Source organism: Vulpes vulpes, chromosome 3 (assembly GCF_048418805.1).
Source record: "Vulpes vulpes isolate BD-2025 chromosome 3, VulVul3, whole genome shotgun sequence".
Taxonomy (NCBI): Eukaryota; Metazoa; Chordata; class Mammalia; order Carnivora; family Canidae; genus Vulpes; species Vulpes vulpes.
Genome location: NC_132782.1, coordinates 61264812 through 61290292, shown reverse-complemented (window position 1 = coordinate 61290292; position 25481 = coordinate 61264812). Strand labels below are relative to the sequence as shown.

Below are 25481 nucleotides of genomic sequence, written 5' to 3'. Positions count from 1 at the left end.
AAATTCTTTAATAAGTACATTTGCTATAAATTTAAACTGTTCCTAATGGCAGAAAGATTTTTAGCCTTAAAATAAGATACTTGGCATGATAAGAAACCTCGGAGTACATCATGTTGAGTACAAACAGAACACTGTGGTAGCTGCTGCTTCATTTAGATAAACAAAGGCTTGGAATTTTCATTGGTAGGAAAAAATGGTTGAATGAAATGGCAAAGTAGGAAGAAAAACTTTTTTTGAAATTATGTTTAAATAATAGCAAAAGATTTTAGATATAGGTATGAAATGCTTCAAAAAGTATAGTAAGCTTTCAGAAGGGAAGAATAAGAACATTCATTGATCCCTGGGTGGTGCAGCAGTTTGGCACCTGCCTTTGGCCCAGGGCGCGATCCTGGAGACCCAGGGCAACCCTGCTGGGACCCCTCTGACTCCTAAGAGCTTTCTCTGTATCTTTACTGAATAAACCTCTTTCATTTTACTCACACACACAAAAAGAACATTTACTGATTAATCACCTAAAAGGTACCAGGCATTTGTTTTAGTACACACAGTTTCTTTTCTACACACAAAAATAACAATGATTATAACAATGGAGTGGGTCTTCCTGCTTCCTGGTCATTTCTAAGACATTAGAGTAAAAGGAACAGATGTGCCCCATGGTCTCTCTGTCCAGAATGTCCTTCTCCATCCAAGACATTCTTGCGACTGGTCCTTCCCACCCTTCACTTGGCAGCTCTGGCCACACTCAGAGAGATCGTTTCTCACTACCAAAATTCCACTCCCATTCTCATCCCCATCCTAACTACAAACGCCTCCAAAATTCCCTAAACTAACATTTCCTTTTTTCTTTTTTTTTTTTTACATGAAATGCTTACAGTGACTTATAATGGATCAGAGTTTCCTTATTTTTCTGCTCTTACCACTACAACCTGTACAGCCTGGTCATAGTTAGTATTCAGTAACATAAATGTATTTAAGGTCAAAACACTGAAAATCCTCTCACTGAGGGGGTGCCTGGGTGGCTCAGTGAGTTGAGCATCTAAATTTTGATTTCAACTCAGGTCATGGGTCTCAGGGTCGTGAGATCGAACCCCACATTGGGCTCTGTGTTGAGCATGAAGCAAAGTTAGGATTCTCTCTCTCCCTCTCCCTCCGCCCCTGCTCCTCCCCACCCGCTCACATGTGTGTGCACTCTCTCTCTCTCTCTCTAAAACATAATCATCATCCTCATCTCACTGAGAAGGTCTAAGTACCAAATCACTATAATGTCAGCCCTTGAAGAATGCAAGGGTTGTTGATGGGTGTTGATGGTGTTGATGGCCACACAGTCAAATATCTACAAATGACTTTCGATTCCCCCAAAACTTAGCTACTCATCTCTTATTTCCTACTTTAAGAACAATTAGACTTAAAAATAGGAAACGTATATATGAAAAATCAAAACATTTCAATAAAAGACTCATATATATGCTCTCTAGATCTAAGCTACTTCTTAACCCTCATTTGGCCACTGACTGTAAACTGAGCATGGAAAGTCAAGTAAATTATCACCTGATGTTGACCTTACCAATAACGTAAAGGCAATGAACAAGCTTTGTATATTATATGTACTATACACTGTATCCTTAAAATATAAAGAAAAGGTTATTAAGAAAATCATAAGGAAGATAAAATATACTAAGAAAATACTTATCGAGAAGCATCTGTAAGTGGACACACAGTTCAAGCCCATCATGCTCAAGGGCCAACTGTACACCTACACAATGTCTCTAATCACAGGCTACTGAAACTTAACATCCCCCAAATTAGAAATCCACCTGTCCACTCTAACTTTCCCATTCTTTTCTTAACACTTGCCATTTTACTGTCCTTCAGAAATCTTCACATTTAAAAACCATGCCCTTGGGATCCCTGGGTGGCGCAACGGTTTGGCGCCTGCCTTTGGCCCAGGGCGCGATCCCGGAGACCCGGGATCGAATCCCACATAGGGCTCCCGGTGCATGGAGCCTGCTTCTCCCTCTGCCTGTGTCTCTGCCTCTCTCTCTCTCTCTCTCTCTCTCTCTCTCTCTCTCTCTGTGACTATCATAAATTAAAAAAAAAATTAAAAACCATGCCCTCTATATTTAGTAAGTCACTCAAATACTGCTATGATCATTTTTTGTCTCAAGACAAAAATTTCTAGAGCATTCTTTACAGCTCACAAAGTGGGTGATCACCTTTGTTACCACATTTGGTCATGACACACACCCGAGATGTAGGTATTAGTATCATTTTTATGAATGAGGTCACTGACATTCAAACAGGTTGACCAAGTTTTTCTGAGATCCCACAGCAAGTAAGTGACAGAACCAGGATGGTAGCCCATCTTTTGACTTCAAATACAGTGCCCACACCATTGTAGAACAGCTGCCTCTACTAAGACATAGGACCTTTTTACCTTCTTCCATAGGTGTCACCGTAGAATAGGTCATCATTACTTTATACTATGTTACTATAAGTAGGGCAGCCACAAAGATACTCAATGCATGCTATTTTAACTATCCAAAATGTTTTTACCTTTCAAAGTCCCACTAAATCATGGGGGCCTCGATGGCTGAGTCCGTTCTGGGATCAAGCCCCAAGTCATCAGCCTCCCTGCTCAGTGGGGAGCCTGCTTCTTCCTCTCCCTTTGCCCCTTCCCCCGCTCATGCACATGCACTCTCTCTCAAATAAATAAATAAATAAATAAATAAATGAAAAAATAAATAAATAATAAATAAATAAATAAATAAATAAATTCTTTACAATAACAAATGAACAACATACCACTAAACCACATTGTTATTATACTCCCACTGCTCCTTGTAGATCTACCTGACAATCCAAATATAATACTTCTAGGGTGCCTGGATGTCTCCGCTGGTTGAGCATCCAATACTTGGTATCACCTCATGTCATGATCTCATGGTCATGGAATCAAGCCCTGTGATGGGCTCTACTCTCAGACTGGAGTCTGCTTCAGATTCTGTCTCCGCTCCCTCCCACTTAACTCTCTCAATAAATAAATAAATACACAAAAGCTTTTAATAAATCTTTATATATAGTTAATATATAAATTATGATACTATACATTATGCATAATACACAAACACTATATAAATGTGTTTTATATATAAAATAGAATATGGAAATTATAATCTATAAGATACACATATATGCTAATAAATTTAATGCATAAACATAATATATATGATTTATATTCTAAAAAACTATAATCCAAACTCTGTCTAGAACACATTAGAAGTTTTGCACATCCATACACACCACAGAATCATACATTTCACCATAGGTTGACCTAGAGTTTTTCTTTAGCTTTTTAGATAACTTTAAAACCCAAACTTGGGATATCTGGGTGGCTCAGTGATTGAGCATCTGTCTTCAGCTCCGGACGTGATCCCAGAGTCCTGGGATCGGGTTCCGCGTGGGGCTCCCCGTGCGGATCCTGCTTCTCCCTCTGCCTGTGTCTCTGCCTCTCTGTGTGTCTCTCATGAGTAATGGATGAAATATAGAAAAAAAAAAGATTCCTTAACACAATTTTAAAAAAGATTTTATTTATTCATGAGAAACACACACACACAGAGGCAGAGACACAGGCAGAGGGAGAAGCAGGCTCCCCACAGGGACCCCAATGTGGGACTCAATCCCTGGACCCTGGGACTGTGCCCGGAGCAGAAAGCAGATGCTCAACCACTGAGCCAAATAAAAGAGGGAGTCTGCCTTATATGCTACTAGGGGGACAGATGGACAAAAATAAATAAGAACAGAAGAGGATCATTCTCTAGTTCTAGAAGTGAAGTGAATAAAGTTCAGTGAAGGCACAAGGAGAAAAAAGTTGCATATGGGAAGCTCAGGAAATGCTGCAAAGATAAGGCTTGTATCTTGAAAGACAAAGTATACAAGAAGTGTGTGAAGGGCATTCTAGCAAAGGTAGAATAATCAAAAGGATGAAGTAGGAAATAACATAGTAAGTGACAATAGCTCAGAATGTGGCAAAGCTAGGACACAATTATTGGGAATGGGATAAAGAGATATAATTGGAAAATCAGGACTGAACTGCAAAAGACAGGAGTCATGCTAAGATATGAACTTTCTCCGTCAGGTATTGGGGAATTCACTAAATAAGCAGAGGAGTTACATCATCACATAGATATTTTAGAAACGTCACTCTAGTACCAATGTAAAGATGAACATAAAGGAACCAAAAGAGAAGAGTATTTCAAAATGATAGATGAGAAAGTGAATTATGGTAATAAGATGTGAAAAATTGTAAGCAGGTAAAGATACTGTATGTGGTGGAGTGACTGGATGTGGTTTTTAAGATTTATTTATTTACCTTTGGAGAGAATGAGAGTGTGTGTGCCCATGCAGAGGGAGGGACAGAGGAAGAGGAAGAGGAAGAGAATCCTCAAGCAGCTCTTGAGGATTCTGCACAGAGCCAGACACAGGGCTCAATACCGGGACCATGAGATCATGACCTGAGCCAACATTAAGAGTCAGATGCTTAACCAAGGGAGCCACCCCAGTCACCTGGATGTGATGTCACCTAATTTTACGGAAGTTTAGAGTCCAGGATTGTTTTTCTGCTGCAGTGTTCCAATGGTGCTTTATATTAGGGTGGGGAAAACAAATGACAAAGCAGATTTACAAGTCAGGAACAGGAAAGAGTCAGAAATAATGTCTTCAGTCTGGGACTTCATCAAATCCGAAGCACCCAGGGGACTTATTAAGAAAGTTTTAGATAAATACATTTGGAGTAGAAAAAAATGACAATACTCAGGAAAACCACATGATGTTAAAAAGTTATCTATAAAACATACTAACCTGATATAATTAATGTCAACCTACACAAAAGTCTGAAACTTTCAAAATATAAATAAAAGAAGGGGGGGACCATGGGATTCAGTACTTCACTTATATACTTCAACATTACTTCTAGAACAGAAAAAATACTTTTTTTATTTTTATTTTTTTAGAAAAAATACTTTTATTAATATACACAAGTAATGAGCACCTGGATGGCTCAGTTGGCTAAGCATCCAACTCTTGATTTCGGCTCAGGTCATGATGTCAGGATTGTGACATTGAGATTTACATCAGACTCCACGCTCAGCAGGGATTCTGCTTCTCTCCTTCTCTCTGCCCCTCCCCCCACTTCTGAGATAAATAAATCTTTAGAAAAATGCATGTATACGTGGGCATGTATTCATTTCTGCAATGAATAGCACTTTTAAGATAAATACTGAATCCCAGGTCTCCAGGATCAGGTCCTGGACTGAAGGTGGCGCTAAACCACTGAGCCACCCAGGCTGCCACACTATTCCTTATTAAAAATGAAACTTAAAAGCTAAGACTAAGTTGTAGAAGAGAAATATTTTAGGGATTACAGAATTTTAAGGCACTTTATGAGAAACACATAAAACCCACTTTAAAATTCACATGGTTTCTTATTCCACTGTGAATAGCATACTCATAGCTTTAATTTCCTATCTACACATATAGGATGGTACTTAAAGGCTGGAGAAAGAATCTAATATTAAAATATTAATAATCTTGATCATCCAAATTAAAGGTTTAAAGTCTCCAAAGTCATGAATGATTATCAAGCAGGACACAATATTCCATATTCACGGGAGAGAAGAAAAGGCCTTAAACAATCAAATCACCTGTATTTCTAGGTTTCAGATAGGAAAGAATTCACAGGTTAAATTTAACAATTTTTGGCAGCACCGGGCTGGCTCACTCACAAGAGTGTGTGACTCGTGATCTCAGCATCTGAGTTTAAGCCCAGCATTGGGTATAGAGATTACTTAAAAAAAATTTAATCTAAAAAATACAAAACAGCGAGTGAAGCCGAGGGGAGCTCACAGCTCCCGAGAAGGCGAGGGGTGTGCGTGCGTCCGCCTCTCCCTGCGCGGCCTCTCCTCGCGGCCTGCGACACCTGGGCCGGGTCCGCCACCGCCTGCCTGGGTGGCCTGGTGGGAGCTCGCGCCCTGCCCTCGGGGTCGGCGCCGCCGCCCCTCCCCCTCGTCCCATCCGGGCGCGGCGGTCAGGCCCCCCCCTCCGGCGCCCACAGCCGCGGCCCATATGCGGCGGCAGAGGAGGCGGGGGCGGGGATCGCTTGGGAGTCCCCTTCACCGGGTGGGCGTCCCCGCCGCCTCCCCGCCCCAGGAAGCAGAACGTGATGAACACGGTGAAGGGAAAGGCACTGGAAGTGGCTGAGTACCTGCCCCAGGTCCTCAAGGAATCAAAATTTAAGGAAACCGGTGTTATCACCCCAGAAGAGATAACTTTCAAATAATCCTGAAAACCCACCAATTCGGTCGGAGATTTAAAGAGAGAACTAAAGTGACACAGTGAGAAACCTCTGCCCTTCTATCAAGTACAACTTGTTTAGGGCCACTCTGCACTGAGCAAAATGACTAGAAGGAAAAACTCACCTAAAAAGAAAGAATCAGAAACATTCCTCTCCCCCACAGTGTTACAAAATTTGAATTACAATTCAATGTCAGAAAGCCAATAAAGAAGCACAATTATAAACCTACTGGTGGCTCAAGAAGAAAAGCATAAAGGATTCAAGAGACTTCATGACTGCAGAATTTCGATCTCATCAGGCCGAAATTCAAAATCAATTAAATGAGATGCAATCCAAACTGGAGGTCCTAACGACGGATAACGATATAGAAGAATGTGTGAGTGACAGAGAAGACAAGTTGATGGGATCCCTGGGTGACGCAGAGTTTTGGCGCCTGCCTTTGGTCCAGGGCGAGATCCTGGAGACCCGGGATCGAATCCCACGTCGGGCTCCTGGTGTGTGGAGCCTGCTTCTCCCTCTGCCTGTGTCTCTGCCCCTCTCTCTCTCTCTCTCTGTGTGACTATCATAAATAAATAAAAATTAAAAAAAGAAAAGACAAGTTGATGCCAAGGAAGGAAATGCAGGAAAAAAGAGTAAAACAAAAGATCATGAGGACAGGTTAAGGAAAATAAATGACAGCCACAGAAGGAAAAATCTACATGTAATTGGGGTTCCAGAGGGTGCCAAAAGGGACAGAGGTCTAGAAAGTGTGTTTGAACAAAACCTAGCTGAGAAGTTCCCTACCTTGGGGAGGGAAACAGGCATTCAGATCCAGGAGATAGAGAGATCACCACCTAAAATCAATAAAACCTGCACAACACATTGACATTTAATAGTGAAGCTTGCAAATTCCAAAGATAAAGAGAAGATCCTTAAAGCAGCAAGACACAAGAGATCCCTAACCTGTATGGGGAGAAGTATTAGTAGTAACAGCAGACCTCTCCACAGAGACCTGGCAGGCCAGAAAGGGCTGGCAGGATACAGTCATGGTCCTAAATGAGAAGAACATGCAGCCTAGAATACTCTATCCCCATCAAGGCTCCCATTCACAAGAGAAGGAGAGATAAAGAGCTTCCAAGATAGGCAGGAACTGAAAGAATATGTGACCGGGAAAGCAGCTCTGCAAGAAATATTAAGGAGGATTCTGTACAAGAAAGAGTAAGTCCAAGGAAACAATCCATAAAAGCAGAGACTGAACAGGTATCATGATGACACTAAACTTGCATCTTTCAATAGTAACTCTGAAGGTGAATGGGCTTAATAACCCCATCAAAAGATGCAGGGTTTCAGACTGGAAAAAAGAGCAAGACCAATCGATTTGCTGTCTACGAGAGATTCATTTTAGACCTAAGGACACCTACAGCCTGAAAATAAAAGGTTGAACAACCATTTAACATTCAAATGGTCCTCAAAAGAAAGCAGGGGTAGCCATCCTTATATCAGCTAAATTAAAGTTTATCCCAAAGACTGTAGTGAGAGATGAAGAGGGACACTATATCATACTGAAAGGATCTCTCCAAAAAGAGGACCTAACAATCATGATATTTATGCCCTGAATGCGGGAGCTGCCAAGTATATCACTCAATTAATAACGAAAGTTCAGACATACTTAGATATTAATACACTTATGTATGGAGACTTGATATAGTGGTTTCTGCAATCGACAGATCTTCTAAGAACAACATCTCCAAAGAAACAAGCGCTTTAAATGATACACCGGACCAGATGGATTTCACAGATATTTACAGAACTTGACATCCAGACGCAACTGAATACACATTCTTCTAAAGTGCACATGGAACTTTCTCCAGAATAGGCCACATACTGGGTCACAAATCAGGTCTTAACTGATACCAAAAGATTGGGATTGTCCCCTGCATATTTTCAGACCATAATGCTTTGAAATTAGAACTAAACCACAAGAAGAAGTATGGAAGGATTTCAAAAACATGGAGGTTAACGACCATCCTGCTAAACGATGAAAAGGTCAACCAGGAAATTAGAGAAGAATTAAAAAGATTCCTGGACACTAATGAGAATGAAGATACAACCGTTCAAAATCTTTGGGATACAGCAAAAGCAGTCCTGAGGGGGAAATACATCGCAAGACCAGCAGCATCCGCCCCAAAACCGGAAAGAACTCAAATACAAAAGCTAACCTTGCACCTAAAGGAGCTGGAGCAGGAACAGCAACTGAAACCTTCACCCAGCAGAAGAAGACAATAAAGATTCAAGCAGAACTCAATGAGGCAGAGACCAGAAGAACTGTGGAACACATCAACAAAACCAGGAGTTGGTTCTCTGAAAGAATTAATAAGACAGAGAAACCATTAGCCAAACTTATTAAAAAGAAGAGAGAGAAGACTCAAATTAATAAAATCATGAATGAGAGAGGAGGGATCACCACCAACACCAAGGAAATACAAAAGAATTTGAAAACTTAGTATGAGCAGCTTTACGCCAATAAATTAGACAATCGAGAAGAAATGGTGCATTTCTGGAAAACCACAAACTACCAAAACTGCAACAGGAAGACATAGAAAACCTGAACAGGCCAATAACGAGGGAGGAAACTGAAGGAGTCATCAAAAACCTACCAAGAAACAAAAGTCCGGGGCTAGATGGCTTCCCAGGGGAATTCTATCAAACGTTTAAAGAACAAACCATACCTATTCCACTAAAGCTGTTATGAAAGATCGAAAGGGATGGAGCATTTCCAAACTCGTTCTATGAGGCCAGCATCACCTTAATTGCAAAACCAGACACAGATCCCACCAAAAAGGAGAATTAAAGACCAATAGCCCTGATGAACACGGACGCAAAAATTCTCAACAACATACTAGCCAACAGGATCCAACAATACATTAAGAAGATGATTCACCATGACCCAGTGGGATTTATCCCCAGGATAAAGGCTGGTTCAACACTTGTAAAGCAATCAATGTGATTCATCATATCAGCAAGAGAAAAAACCAAGAACCACATGATCCTCCCAATAGATGCAGAGAAAGCATTTGACAAAATACAGCATCCATTCCTGATCAAAACTCTTCAGGGTGTAAGGATAGAGGGAACATTCCTCAGCATCTTAAAAGCCATCTACGAAAAGCCCACAGCAAATATCGTTCTCAATGTGGAAACACTGGGAGCCTGTCCCCGAAGAACAGGAACAAGACAGGGATGTCCACTCACACCATTGCTATTCAACATGGCACCAGAAGTCCTAGCCTCGGCAATCAGGCAACAACAACAACAAAAAATAAATAAAAGACATTCAAACTGACAAAGAGGAAGTCAAACTCTCCCTCTTTGCAGATGACATGATAATGTAGCTAGAAAACCCAAGAGACTCCACCCCAAGATTGCTAGAACTCACAGCCATTTGGCAGTGTGGCAGGATACAATATCAATGCCCAGAAAAACAGTGGCATTTCTATACACTAACAATGAGACTGTAGAAAGAGAAATGAAAGAGTCAATCCCAATTACAATTGCACCCAAAAGCATAAGATAACAAGGAATATACGTAACCAAAGAGGTAAAGGGTTCTACCCTCAAAACTACAGAACACTTCTGAAGGAAACTGAGGAAGACACAAAGAGATGGAAAAATATACCATGCTCATGGATTGGCAGAATGAATATTTGGAAAATGTCAATGTTACCCAGGGCAATTTACACACTTAATGCAATCCCTATCAACATACTATGGACTTTCTCCACAAAGTTGGGACAAAACATCTTAAGATTTCTGTGAAATCAGAAAAGACCCCAAATAGCTAGGGGAATATTAAAAAAGAAAACCAGGGCTGGGGGCATCACAATGCCAGATTTCAGGTTGTACTACAAAGCTGTAGTCATCAAGACAGTGTGGTACTGGCACAAATACAGACACACAGATCAATGGAAACAGAATGGAGAATCCAGAAGTGGGCCCTCAACTCTAGGCTCATATAATAGTCAACAAAGCAGGAAAGACTATCCACTGGAAAAAAGAGAGTCTCTTCAATAAATGGTGCTGGGAAAATTGGACAGCCACATGCAGAAGAATGAAACTGGACCACTTTGTTACACCATACACAAAGATAATCTCAAAATGGATGAAACATCTAAATGTGAGACAGGAATCCATCAGAATCCTAGAGGAGAACACAGGCAACACACTTGTTGAACTTGGCCACAGCAACTTCTTGCAAGATACGTCCCTGAAGGGAAGAGAAACCAAAACAAAAATGAATTATTGGGACTTCATCAAGGTAAGAAGCTTCTGCACAGCAAAAGAAACAGTCAACATAACAACCTACAGAATGGGAGAAGGTATTTGCAAATGACCTATCAGATAAAGGGCTAGTATCCAAGATCTATAAAGAACTTAGTAAACTCAAAGAAACAAACAATCCAATCATGATATGGGCAAAATACATGAACAGAAATTTCACAGAGGAAGACACAGACATGGCCAACAAGCACATGAGAAAATGCTCCGCATCACTGACCATCAGGGAAGTACAAATCAAAACCACAATGAGATACCACCTCCCACCAGTGAGAATGGGCACAAATCAACAAGGCAGGAAACAACAAATTTGGAGAGGATGTGGAGAAAGGAGAACCCTCTTGCACTGTTGCTGGGATTGTGAACTGGCACAGCCGCTCTGGAGAACTGTGTGGAGGTTCCTCAAAGAGTTAACAATAGATTTGTCCTATGACCCAGCAATTGCACTGTTGGGGATTACCCCAAAGATACAGATGCAGTGAAATGCCAGGACACCCGCACCCTAACGTTTCTTGCAGCAATGTCCACAACAGACTAACTGTGGAAGGAGCCTCGGTGTCCATCGAAAGACGAATGGATAAAGAAGATGTGGTCTATGTATACAATGGAATATTACTCAGCCATTAGAAACGACAAATACCCACCATTTGCTCTGACATGGAGGGACCTGGAGGGTATTATGCTGAGTGAAATGTGTCAGTCTTTAAAGGACAAACATTATATGGTCTCATTCATTTGGGGAATATAAAAATTAGTGAAAGGGCATAAAGGGAAAGTAGATAAATTGAGTGAAAATATCAGTGAGAGTGACAAAACATGAGAGACACCTAAACTTGGGAAAAGACCAAGGCGTAGCGGAAGGGGAAGCGGGCAGGGCGTTGGGGTGAGTGGGTGATGGGCACTGAGGGGGTCACTTGGCAGGATGAGCACTGGGTGTTATGGTATATGTTGACAAATTGAACTCCAATAAAAAAATTACAAATAAAATACAAAATATAACAACTATGAAGACTAAAGTTTCCCGAGATAATGTAAAATGTATCCACTGTTTGAATCTTTGAGAAAGTAAAGATCATCCTTCTGGAAATAATATTGTATACTCTACGGGCAACTTTTCCTTCCTTACGATTCTATAATGATAAATCATCTTATAAAAAATGATAAATCATGAGGTTATTCATTTGACATGTGTCTCTATTCTAAGCTTATATTTAAAAAAAGATGCATCAGAATCCAGAAAATAGTTTTCATATTTTTTAAGAATTTTGCAGCTTAAAATTTATTTTTTTCATTTAATGGATAGAGATTAAGAACCTCACTTACCTAAGAAAAAAATTCAGTTTTAATTAATGAAAAAACTAAAATGTTTATGTCGTCTCTATTCTCAAAAGATATAAAGTCGACCAAGATTATACCACACAGTAAGTTTAATTAGAAACCACAAGAAAGACAACAGCCAAAATTCAAAACTCATAATAAATCTGATTACGGCTTAAAACAGACTTCACTTTGCACTATGTATAAACACAACTCTTGCTAAATTAAATATAGGCTATCATACTTTATTAAACTTAAAAGGATAAAATTTCCTTCCAGTTCTTCATAAAAACGAGCTGTCATTCTGAAGAATCTGAGCATTTTTTGTATTGCCTTTTATTAACTTGCATTTAAAATAATTTCTACCGTATTTTATAATATACAGCATCTGTTCTACCTTAGCCTCACTACTGCTGTGTTTTTAATAATAATCTCTCTAACTCTCCTATCTTTACATTCATCTCATCCTTATTAAATGAATTCTTACCCCACAACCCCTCCCTCATCTTCACATCCATCGAGCTATTCTTTCCAGTTGCTTTCTAATTCTTTCCTTCCATAATGATAATACCTAAGATTTGTTTATTCCCACCAACCATAATAAATCTCAACCCAGTACTTACTTCTCTGTTGTTATTCCACTGTTTTCTCTTATATTCTTGAGGGCTTCGATTTCTCCCTTAGATTCTTTTCATTATAAGGATATCAAGAGGATGGTATGTGAAAAAACATGGGGGACAAAGTTCAAAACAACTTACCTTTGTAACACCAAGCACTGCTAAAGACTTTTGAGGAGTTTCAGGTGATACAAAAGCAAGAGGAGAATAGTCAGAGACACTGACTGATGGTTTACAAAGAGTTTCAGTCTTATCTTCCCTTGCAAAATTGTTGTCAGCAAATAAAGGTCTATCTTCTTGGCTCACAAGACCACATTTTGCTCCTATTTAGTGAAAAACAAAGTAAAGAGTACATGAAGATATCTGTAACTATGAATTACTAAAGAACACAAAAATGGACAAAACTCAGGGAATAACACAAATCTTCAAATAGCTTACTCTTGGGTCGCCGAAAACCAGCCACTAGCTTTCTTAAGTTTAGTTTCGGGACAGTCTAGAAAAAAATTGATAGTTTTCAGAATTACAAGTATCACATTTCGTAAAAATAATTGTAATATTCAGCATTACCAAATGAACACCATTACAAAAAGAACACGGGTTTTGGAGATCATTCAAATATAGATTCAAATCTCAGTTCCGCCATTTACTAACCTACATTTTCTCATGGAGGTGAAGATTATAAGAGATTTAATAGTCCCAAAATGTTACTTTTCTTACCCCTGATTATTATACAAAGTCTTCCTCAAAAAGTTAAATAAAAATAGAGCTATCCGGGATCCCTGGGTGGCACAGCAGTTTAGCGCCTGCCTTTGGCCTAGGGCGCGATCCTGGAGACCCGGGATCGAATCCCACGTCGGGCTCCCAGTGCATGGAGCCTGCTTCTCCCTCTGCCTATGTCTCTGCCTCTCTCTCTCTCTCTCTGTGACTATCATAAGTAAATAAAAATTTAGGGAAAAAAATAGAGCTATCCTATGACCCAGCAATCGCAGTACTCAGTATTTATCCAAAGGATACAAACATAGTGATTTGAAAGGGTACCGGCACCCCAACGTTTAAAGCAGCAATGACCACAATAGCCAAACTACAGAAAAAGCCAGATGCCCATTGACAGATGAATGGATAAAGAAGATGCGGTGTGTATAAATACAATGGAATATTACTCAGCCATCCTAAAGAATGAAATCTTGCCATTTGCAATAACATAGATGGGACTTAAGAGTATTATCCTAAGTGAAATAAGTTAGAGAAAGACAAATACCATATGATTTCAATCCTATGTGGAATTTAAGAAACAAAATGGAGATGCATAGCAGAAGAGAGGGAAAAATAAGATAAAAATCAGAGAGAGAGACAAACCGTAAGAGACTCTTAATCATAGGAAATAAACTGAGGGTTGTTGGAGGGGAGAGGGTTGGGCAATGGGGTAATTGGGTGATGGGCATTAAGGAGGGCCCCTGAAGCACTGGGTGATGTATGCAACTGATGGATCACTGAATTCTACCTCTGAAACTAATAATACGCTATATGTTAATTAATTTGAATTAAAAATTTTTAAAAAGGGGATCCCTGGGTACCTCAGTGGTTTAGCGCCTGCCTTTGGCCCAGGGTGTGATTCCTGGAGACCCGGGATCGAGTCCCATATCAGGCTCCCTGTATGGAGCCTGCTTCTCCCTCTGCCTGTGTCTCTCTCTGCCTCTCTCTCCCTATGTCTATCATGAATAAATAAAAAAACTTAAAAAAATTTTTAAATACTTTCTTTACCAAAATGTTGTAAAATAAAAATTTATCACTATGTAATTTAAATTCAAAAAACTAACAATAAGGGCAGCCCCGGTGGCGCAGCGGTTTAGCACCGCCTGCAGCCCAGCGCGTGATCCTGGGGACCCGGGATCGAGTCCTACATGAGGCTCTCTGTATGATGCCTGCTTCTCCCTCTGCCTGTGTCTCTGCCTCTCTCTCTGTCTCTATGAATAAATAAATAAAATCTTTTAAAAAAACTAACAATAAGAAATGTCTTTATTGGGACGCCTGTGTGGCTCAGTGGTTGAGCATCTGCCTTTGGCTCAGGGTGTGATCCCAGGGTCTCACATCAGGCTCCCTGCATGGAGCTTACTTCTCCTCCCTCTGCTTCTGTCTCTACCTCTCTCATGAATAAATGAATACAATATTTTTAAAAATTAATTATTTTATTATATTTAAATTTTTTAAATGTGATTGCATTATTTATAATGGCATGACGATCTCTTATAATTGAAAATATTAAAATTTAGTTTTTAGTGGTATTTATTTGGGCAAGTTGGCATTACAAGCAGTTTAAGTTGCTTTTGTTTGTCAAAATGCTAAGGACAAATGATTGTCTAACATCAGCTCCTTCCAGGAAAGTGAGAAAAATAATAAGGCTTGTGGGGTAATGCTTCAGGAATGAAAACCACAGACACACACAGACAACAGAAAGGCATAATCAAAAATATTGACAATAAACATAGAAAGAGATGGACTGAAAGAACAGACACTAAAGAAACGTGTTTTGTTTTTTTTCCCCCATGTAAGCAAAACTTAGGGTACGGGAAAGTCATGTACAAAAAAATGCAGGGGGGACTGCCATGGTTGCTCAGTGGTTGGGTGTCTGCATTCAGCCCAGGGCGAGATCCGGGAGCCCCAGGATTGAGTCCCACATCAGGCTCCCTGTATGGAGCCTGCTTCTCCCTCTGCCTGTGTCTCTACCTCTCTCTCTCTCTCTCTCTCTCTCTCTCTCTCTCTCTCTCTCTCTGTGTCTGTCATGAATAAATAAAACCTTTAAAAAACGCAGGAAGGAGAAGAAAAAAAGAAAAACATAAGACGTGACCAATCAAGTTTGAGTTTAAGGCAAGGAAAAATGTAAGTTAAAAAAGGCCTGTGGAAAAAATGGTCAGGTTAGTATTAACTTATTAGTTAATACTAATTAACTATTAATTAGTATTAATACTAACCTGACCATTTTTGCCACAGGCCACACTGTGTGTGTATGTGTGTGTGTGTGTGTGTGTGTGTATGTATAGTGAGGAATATACAATGAACAGCCGCTTCTGTTTTATATATACATATAACATTTATATAATAGATATATTTATAAAATGTAATTGAAAAAAGATTAAGAGACTTTTGTTTATACTATATCCCAAATAATACTGACTTTTCTTATTCTACAGTTGTTTATAAATATTGTAAATAAGGAATTTAGTTTTGGGATGCCTGGGTGGCTCAGTGGTTGGGTGTCTGCATTCGGCTCAGGGCATGATCCTGGAGTCTCGGGATCGAGTCCCACATCACTGTGTGTGTCTCTCATAAATAAAAAATAAAATCTAAAAAGTAAGAATTTACTTTTTTCACCATAAAGTAAATTTTTCAGATAGTGGTTTTCTCTCACAACCAGGAAGGTATAAATTATCACTAGAGAGAGAAAAAAATTGAAAAAGAAATGTTTCAAACACATCAACTTTCCATGTGGAATAAGAACTGGTAATGAGAATTCTAAGAAGAAATGTATACCTTGAAAGCCTGTATCTAATGTAATATAGATGGGCTTAAAAAAACAAAAGGTGAAGAATTTTTATCTAAAATTCTAAGTTGACAATTGAAGGATACTAAAAAACATAACTTTCTTTCTTATTTTTTTCTTTATTTCCTCAACATAATTCATTTGAGCTTGTAAATCCTAAATGGGAAAAGGAAATATAAATTTGAACTTTACTTTTAAATGTATATATTTATGACATATTATGCATAATACTTATAACATTCCATTTTACAGAATTCCATCTGTCGGCTCACTTATTCACATTCGAAAAATATTAAATTGCTTCTTCCAAGCAAGATCTTATTTTAGGTGTTCCAGGAGAAGCACGACTGTTTCCTAACATAATCTACTACCTTAAATTAAGCAGGGTCTTTAAAATGAATATGTAAATAATTATAAAATATCTAAAATTTTAAATTTGAACATCGGACACAAGGACTATGAGTAGATATTTTTAGCACTTTACTATAAAAGAATTCTGAGAATGGACATTTTACCATGGGGTGAGGAAGAGCCTCCGCTTCTAGAGCTGATTATTGTTTTAGGCAATACTTGTATTCTTCACTTAGATAAAGAGTGTTAACTATACTCTTAATGGAATAATTTCAAAAACACAGTGGAATACCATAGCAATATAAATTGTGAGAAACAATCCCTGATTTTCCACAATTTCTATTATTTTAGTCTAAATGTAACAAAAAGGATAGAAATAGAGAACCGAGTCCTCTTTGGTAAAACTATATGCTAACAAGATAAAAAAAAAATGTCCAACAAAGAAAAGTATCCAAGAAAAAAAACCTACAATAATTGGATCCACTAAAGATTTCAGTTAGGCATGAGTATTATAAAAGTCATGATAGCAATAAATAAATTAATTCATTAAATGAATCAATAAATTAACTGTTAGTATAATTTAAAAATCACAACAGTAAGAATTCTGATCCCTGACCAAATGTCATGTTCCCTCCAACATGGGAAAGCTTTTCCCAATAAAAGTTTGCTGTCATTATATATGTTCCTACCTATTTTTTCTGCCGATTTACCAAAGTAAAAAAGAAAAAAATTTCAACTTGCCATATGTCTCTAAAATGTACTGACCAACCTTCCATTACAAACATAAAATGACATCATGTAAGTTAAACTTTATCCCAAAGATGGTAGTAGGAGATGAAGAGGGACACTATATCATACTAAAGGATCTCTCCAAAAAGAGGACCTAACAATCATTAATATGTATGCCCCAAATGCAGGAGCTGCCAAGTATAACAAAAATTAATAACCAAAGTTAGGACATACTTAGATAATAATACACATATACTTGGTGCCTTCAATCTAGTGCTTTCTACACTCGATAGGTCTTCTAAGGACAACATCTCCAAAGAAATAAGCGCTTTAAATGATACATTGGACCAGATGGATTTCACAGATATTTACAGAACTTGACATCAAGACGCAACTGAATACACATTCTTCTAAAGTGCACATGGAACTTTCTCCAGAATAGGCCACATACTGGGTCACAAATCAGGTCTTAACCGATACCAAAAGACTGGGATTGTCCCCTACATATTTTCAGACCAAAATGCTTTGAAATTAGAACTAAACCACAAGAAGAAATATGGAAGGATTTCAAACATGTGGAAGGAAACGACTATCCTGCTAAACGATGAAAGGGTCAACCAGGAAATTAGAGAAGAATTAAAAAGATTCCTGGACACTAATGAGAATGAAGATACAACCGTTCAAAATCTTTGGGATACAGCAAAAGCAGTCCTGAGGGGGAAATACATCGCAAGACCAGCAGCATCCGCACCAAAACCGGAAAGAACTCAAATACAAAAGCTAACCTTGCACCTAAAGGAGCTGGAGCAGGAACAGCAACTGAAAACTTCACCCAGCAGAAGAAGACAATTAATAAAGATTCGAGCAGAACTCAATAGGGAGACACCAGAAGAACTGTGGAACAGATCAACAAAACCAGGAGTTGGTTCTCTGAAAGAATTAATAAGACAGAGAAACCATTCGCCAAACTTATTAAAAGGAAGAGAGAGAAGACTCAAATTAATAAAATCATGAACGAGAGAGGAGGGATCACCACCAACACCAAGGAAATACAAATGAATTTGAAAACTTAGTATGAGCAGCTTTACGCCAATAAACTAGACAATCGAGAAGAAATGGGTGCATTTCTGGAAAACCACAAACTACCAAAACTGCAACAGGAAGACATAGAAAAAACATGAACAGGCCAAACTAGGAAGGAAACTGAAGCAGTCATCAAAAACCTACCAAGACACAAGAGTCCAGGGCCAGATGGCTTCCCAGGGGAATTCTATCAAAGATTTAAAGAACAAACCATACCTATTCTACTAAAGCTGTTATGAAAGATAGAAAGGGATGGAGCACTTCAAAACTCGTTCTATGAGGCCAGCATCACCTTAATTGCAAACCAGACACATACTCCACCAAAAAGGAGAATTATAGACCAATATCCCTAATGAACACGGACGCAAAAATTCTCAACAAGATACTAGCCAACAGGACCCAACAATACATTAAGAAGATGATTCACCATGACCCAGTGGGATTTATCCCCGGGATGCAAGGCTGCGTCAACACTCTTAAAGCAATCAATGTGATTCATCATATCAGCAAGAGAAAAAACCAAGAACCACATGATCCTCCCAATAGATGCAGAGAAAGCATTTGACAAAATACAGCATCCATTCCTGATCAAAAGTCTTCAGGGCGTAGGGAAAGAGGGAACATTCCTCAGCATCTTAAAAGCCATCTACGAAAAGCCCACAGCAAATATCGTTCTCAATGGGGAAACGCTGGGAGCCTGTCCCCGAAGATCAGGAACAAGACAGGGATGTCCAGTCTCACCACTGCTATTCAACATGGTACTAGAAGTCCTAGCCTCAGCAATCAGGCAACAAAAAGAAACAAAAGGCATTCAAACTGGCAAAGAGGAAGTCAAACTCTCCCTCTTTGCAGATGACATGATACTGTGCATAGAAAACCCAAAAGAGGGCAGCCTGGGTGGCTCAGAGGTTTAGCGCCTTCTTCGGCCCAGCACCTGATCCTGGGGACCCGGGATCGAGTCCCCCGTCGGGCTCCCTCCGTGGAGCCTGCTTCTCCCTCTGCCTGTGTCTCTGCCTCTCTCTCTCACTGTATCTCATAAATAAATAAAATCTTTTAAAAAAAGAAAGAAAAGAAAACCCAAAAGACTCCACCCCAAGATTGCTAGAACTCATACAGCAATTCGGCATTGTAGCACGATATAAAATCAATGCCCAGAAATCAGGGGCATTTCTATACACGAACAATGAGACTGAAGAAAGAGAAATTAAGGAGTCAATCTCAATTACAATTGCACCCAGAAGCATAAGATACCTAGGAATATACATAACCAAAGAGGTAAAATGTCTCCACCCTCAAAACTACAGAACACTTCTGAAGGAAACTGAGGAAGACACAAAGAGATGGAAAAATATGCCATGCTCATGGATTGGAAAAATTTCAATGCTACCCAGGGCAATTGACACATTTAATGCAATCCCTATCAACATACTATGGACCTTCTTCAGAGAGTTGGAACAAATCATCTTAAGATTTGTGTGGAATCAGAAAATACCCCAAATAGCTAGGGGAATATTAAAAAAGAAACCAGAGCTGGGGGCATCACAATGCCAGATTTCAGGTTGTACTACAAAGCTGTGGTCATCAAGACAGTGTGGTACTGGCAGAAATACAGACACACAGATCAATGGAAACAGAATGGAGAATCCAGAAGTGGGCCCTCAACTCTAGGCTCATATAATAGTCAACAAAGCAGGAAAGACTATCCACTGGAAAAAAGAGAGTCTCTTCAATAAATGGTGCTGGGAAAATTGGACAGCCACATGCAGAAGAATGAAACTGGACCACTTTGTTACACCATACACAAAGATAATCTCAAAATGGATGAAACATCTAAATGTGAGACAGGAATCCATCAGAATCCTAGAGGAGAACACAGGCAACACACTTGTTGAACTTGGCCACAGCAACTTCTTGCAAGATACGTCCCTGAAGGGAAGAGAAACCAAAACAAAAATGAATTATTGGGACTTCATCAAGGTAAGAAGCTTCTGCACAGCAAAAGAAACAGTCAACATAACAACCTACAGAATGGGAGAAGGTATTTGCAAATGACCTATCAGATAAAGGGCTAGTATCCAAGATCTATAAAGAACTTAGTAAACTCAAAGAAACAAACAATCCAATCATGATATGGGCAAAATACATGAACAGAAATTTCACAGAGGAAGACACAGACATGGCCAACAAGCACATGAGAAAATGCTCCACATCACTGACCATCAGGGAAGTACAAATCAAAACCACAATGAGATACCACCTCCCACCAGTGAGAATGGGCACAAATCAACAAGGCAGGAAACAACAAATTTGGAGAGGATGTGGAGAAAGGGGAACCCTCTTGCACTGTTGCTGGGAATGTGAACTGGCACAGCCGCTCTGGAGAACTGTGTGGAGGTTCCTCAAAGAGTTAAAAATAGATTTGCCCTATGACCCAGCAATTGCACTGTTGGGGATTACCCCAAAGATACAGATGCAGTGAAATGCCAGGACACCCGCACCCTAACGTTTCTTGCAGCAATGTCCACAACAGACTAACTGTGGAAGGAGCCTCGGTGTCCATCGAAAGACGAATGGATAAAGAAGATGTGGTCTATGTATACAATGGAATATTACTCAGCCATTAGAAACGACAAATACCCACCATTTGCTCTGACGTGGAGGGACCTGGAGGGTATTATGCTGAGTGAAATGTGTCAGTCTTTAAAGGACAAACATTATATGGTCTCATTCATTTGGGGAATATAAAAATTAGTGAAAGGGCATAAAGGGAAAGTAGACAAATTGAGTGAAAATATCAGTGAGAGTGACAAAACATGAGAGATACCTAACCTTGGGAAAAGACCAAGACGTAGCGGAAGGGGAAGCGGGCAGGGCGTTGGGGTGAGTGGGTGATGGGCACTGAGGGGGTCACTTGGCAGGATGAGCACTGGGTGTTATGGTATATGTTGACAAATTGAACTCCAATAAAAAAAATTACAAATAAAATACAAAATTTAAAATTACAAAATATAACAACTATGAAGACTAAAGTTTCCCGAGATAATGTAAAATGTATCCACTGTTTGAATCTTTGGGAAAGTAAAGATCCTCCTTCTGGAAATAATATTGTATACTCTACGGGCAACTTTTCCTTCCTTACGATTCTATAATGATAAATCATCTTATAAAAAATGATAAATCATGAGGTTATTCATTTGACATGTGTCTCTATTCTAAGCTTATATTTAAAAAAAGATGCATCAGAATCCAGAAAATAGTTTTCATATTTTTTAAGAATTTTGCAGCTTAAAATTTATTTTTTTCATTTAATGGATAGAGATTAAGAACCTCACTTACCTAAGAAAAAAATTCAGTTTTTTTTTAAATTTTTTTTTAATTTATTATTTATGATGGTCACACAGAGAGAGAGAGAGAGAGAGAGAGGCTGAGACACAGGCAGAGGGAGAAGCAGGCTCCATGCACCGGGAGCCCTATGTGGGATTCGATCCCGGGTCTCCGGGATCGCGCCCTGGGCCAAAGGCAGGCGCCAAACCGTTGCGCCACCCAGGGATCCCAAAATTCAGTTTTAATTAATGAAAAAACTAAAATGTTTATGTCGTCTCTATTCTCAAAAGATATAAAGTCGACCAAGATTATACCACACAGTAAGTTTAATTAGAAACCACAAGAAAGACAACAGCCAAAATTCAAAACTCATAATAAATCTGATTACGGCTTAAAACAGACTTCACTTTGCACTATGTATAAACACAACTCTTGCTAAATTAAATATAGGCTATCATACTTTATTAAACTTAAAAGGATAAAATTTCCTTCCAGTTCTTCATAAAAACGAGCTGTCATTCTGAAGAATCTGAGCATTTTTTGTATTGCCTTTTATTAACTTGCATTTAAAATAATTTCTACCGCATTTTATAATATACAGCATCTGTTCTACCTTAGCCTCACTACTGTTGTGTTTTTAATAATAATCTCTCTAAACTCTCCTATCTTTACATTCATCTCATCCTTATTAAATGAATTCTTACCCCACAACCCCTCCCTCATCTTCACATCCATCGAGCTATTCTTTCCAGTTGCTTTCTAATTCTTTCCTTCCATAATGACATACCTAAGATTTGTTTATTCCCACCAACCATAATAAATCTCAACCCAGTACTTACTTCTCTGTTGTTATTCCACTGTTTTCTCTTATATTCTTGAGGGCTTCGATTTCTCCCTTAGATTCTTTTCATTTTAAGGATATCAAGAGGATGGTATGTGAAAAAACATGGGGGACAAAGTTCAAAACAACTTACCTTTGTAACACCAAGCATTGCTAAAGACTTTTGAGGAGTGTCAGGTGATACAAAAGCAAGAGGAGAATAGTCAGAGACACTGACTGATGGTTTACAAAGAGTTTCAGTCTTATCTTCCCTTGCAAAATTGTTGTCAGCAAATAAAGGTCTATCTTCTTGGCTCACAAGACCACATTTTGCTCCTATTTAGTGAAAAACAAAGTAAAGAGCACATGAAGATATCTGTAACTATGAATTACTAAATAACACAAAAATGGACAAAACTCAGGGAATAACACAAATCTTCAAATAGCTTACTCTTGGGTCGCCGAAAACCAGCCACTAGCTTTCTTAAGTTTAGTTCCGGGACAGTCTAGAAAAAAAATTGATAGTTTTCAGAATTACAAGTATCACATTTCGTAAAAATAATTGTAATATTCAGCATTACCAAATGAACGCCATTACAAAAAGAACACAGGTTTTGGAGATCATTCAAATATAGATTCAAATCTCAGTTCCGCCATTTACTAACCTACATTTTCTCATGGAGGTGAAGATTATAAGAGATTTAATAGTCCCAAAATGTTACTTTTCTTACCCCTGATTATTATACAGTCTTCCTCAAAAAGTTAAATAAAAATTCCCAGCTATCCGGGATCCCTGGGTGGCACAGCAGTTTAGCGCCTGCCTTTGGCCTAGGGCGCGATCCTGGAGACCCGGGATCGAATCCCACGTCGGGCCCCGGTGCGTGGAGCCTGCTTCTCCCTCTGCCTATGTCTCTGCCTGTCTCTCTCTCTCTGTGACTATCATAAGTAAATAAAAATTTAGGGAAAAAAATAGAGCTATCCTATGACCCAGCAATCGCAGTACTCAGTATTTATCCAAAGGATACAAACATAGTGATTTGAAAGGGTACCGGCACCCCAACGTTTAAAGCAGCAATGACCACAATAGCCAAACTACAGAAAAAGCCAGATGCCCATTGACAGATGAATGGATAAAGAAGATGCGGTGTGTATAAATACAATGGAATATTACTCAGCCATCCTAAAGAATGAAATCTTGCCATTTGCAATAACATAGATGGGACTTAAGAGTATTATCCTAAGTGAAATAAGTTAGAGAAAGACAAATACCATATGATTTCAATCCTATGTGGAATTTAAGAAACAAAATGGAGATGCATAGCAGAAGAGAGGGAAAAATAAGATAAAAATCAGAGAGAGAGACAAACCGTAAGAGACTCTTAATCATAGGAAATAAACTGAGGGTTGTTGGAGGGGAGAGGGTTGGGCAATGGGGTAATTGGGTGATGGGCATTAAGGAGGGCCCTTGAAGCACTGGGTGATGTATGCAACTGATGGATCACTGAATTCTACCTCTGAAACTAATAATACGCTATATGTTAATTAATTTGAATTAAAAAATTTTAAAAAGGGGATCCCTGGGTACCTCAGTGGTTTAGCGCCTGCCTTTGGCCCAGAGTGTGATTCCTGGAGACCCGGGATCGAGTCCGAAGTCAGGCTCCCTGTATGGAGCCTGCTTCTCCCTCTGCCTGTGTCTCTCTCTGCCTCTTTCTCCCTATGTCTATCATGAATCAATAAAAAAACTTAAAAGAAATTTTAAATACTTTCTTTACCAAAATGTCGTAAAATAAAAATTTATCACTAGGTAATTTAAATTCAAAAAACTAACAATAAGGGCAGCCCCAGTGGCGCAGCGGTTTAGCACTGCCTGCAGCCCAGCGCGTGATCCTGGGGACCCGGGATTGAGACCCACATGAGCCTCTCTGTATGATGCCTGCTTCTCCCTCTGCCTGTGTCTCTGCCTCTCTCTCTCTGTCTCTATGAATAAATAAATAAAATCTTAAAAAAAAAACTAACAATAAGAAATGTCTTTATTGGGACGCCTGTGTGGCTCAGTGGTTGAGCATCTGCCTTTGGCTCAGGGTGTGATCCCAGGGTCCCACATCAGGCTCCCTGCATGGAGCTTGCTTCTCCTCCCTCTGCCTCTGTCTCTACCTCTCTCATGAATAAATGAATACAATATTTTTTAAAATTAATTATTTTATTATATTTAAATTTTTAAATGTGTTTGCATTATTTATAATGGCATGACGATCGCTTATAAGAGAAAATATTAAAATTTAGTTTTTAGTGGTATTTATTTGGGCAAGTTGGCATTACAAGCAGTTTAAGTTGCTTTTGTTTGTCAAAATGCTAAGGACAAATGATTGTCTAACATCAGCTCCTTCCCGGAAAGTGAGAAAAAATAATAAGGCTTGTGGGGTAATGCTTCAGGAATGAAAACCACAGACACACACAGACAACAGAAAGGCATAATAAAAAATATTGACAATAAACATAGAAAGAGATGGACTGAAAGAACAGACACTAAAGAAACGTGTTTTGTTTTTTTCCCCCATGTAAGGAAAACTTAGGATACGGGAAAGTCATGTACAAAAAAATGCAGGGGGGACAGCCATGGTTGCTCAGTGGTTGAGTGTCTGCATTCGGCCCAGGGCGAGATCCGGGAGCCCCAGGATCGAGTCCCACGTCAGGCTCCCTATATGGAGCCTGCTTCTCCCTCTGCCTGTGTCTCTACCTCTCTCTCTCTCTTTCTCTCTCTCTCTCTCTCTCTCTCTCTCTCTGTGTGTCTGTCATGAATAAATGAAACCTTTAAAAAACGCAGGAAGGAGAAGAAAAAAAGAAAAACATAAGACGTGACCAGTCAAGGATGAGTTTAAGGCAGGGAAAAATGTAAGTTAAAAAAGGCCTGTGGAAAAAATGGTCAGGTTAGTATTAACTTATTAGTTAATACTAATTAACTATTAATTAGTATTAATACTAACCTGACCATTTTTTCCACAGGCCACACTGTGTGTGTATGTGTGTGTGTGTGTGTGT

The 25481-nt window shown here is 39.2% G+C and overlaps 1 protein-coding gene across 2 annotated transcripts in view; it reads right to left on the bottom strand.

Annotated features, from left to right (window-relative positions):
- Positions 1-25481, bottom strand: part of LOC140598236 (uncharacterized) — a 128552-nt gene that overhangs the window by 48928 nt on the left and 54143 nt on the right. For both annotated transcript variants that reach the window (XM_072752645.1, XM_072752646.1), the window contains 4 exons: positions 22894-22948; positions 22597-22778; positions 13036-13090; positions 12739-12920 (listed from right to left, as the gene is read on the bottom strand). In XM_072752645.1, the coding sequence (XP_072608746.1) occupies positions 12739-12920; positions 13036-13090; positions 22597-22778; positions 22894-22948 (474 nt within the window). The remainder of the gene's footprint in view (positions 1-12738; positions 12921-13035; positions 13091-22596; positions 22779-22893; positions 22949-25481) is intronic.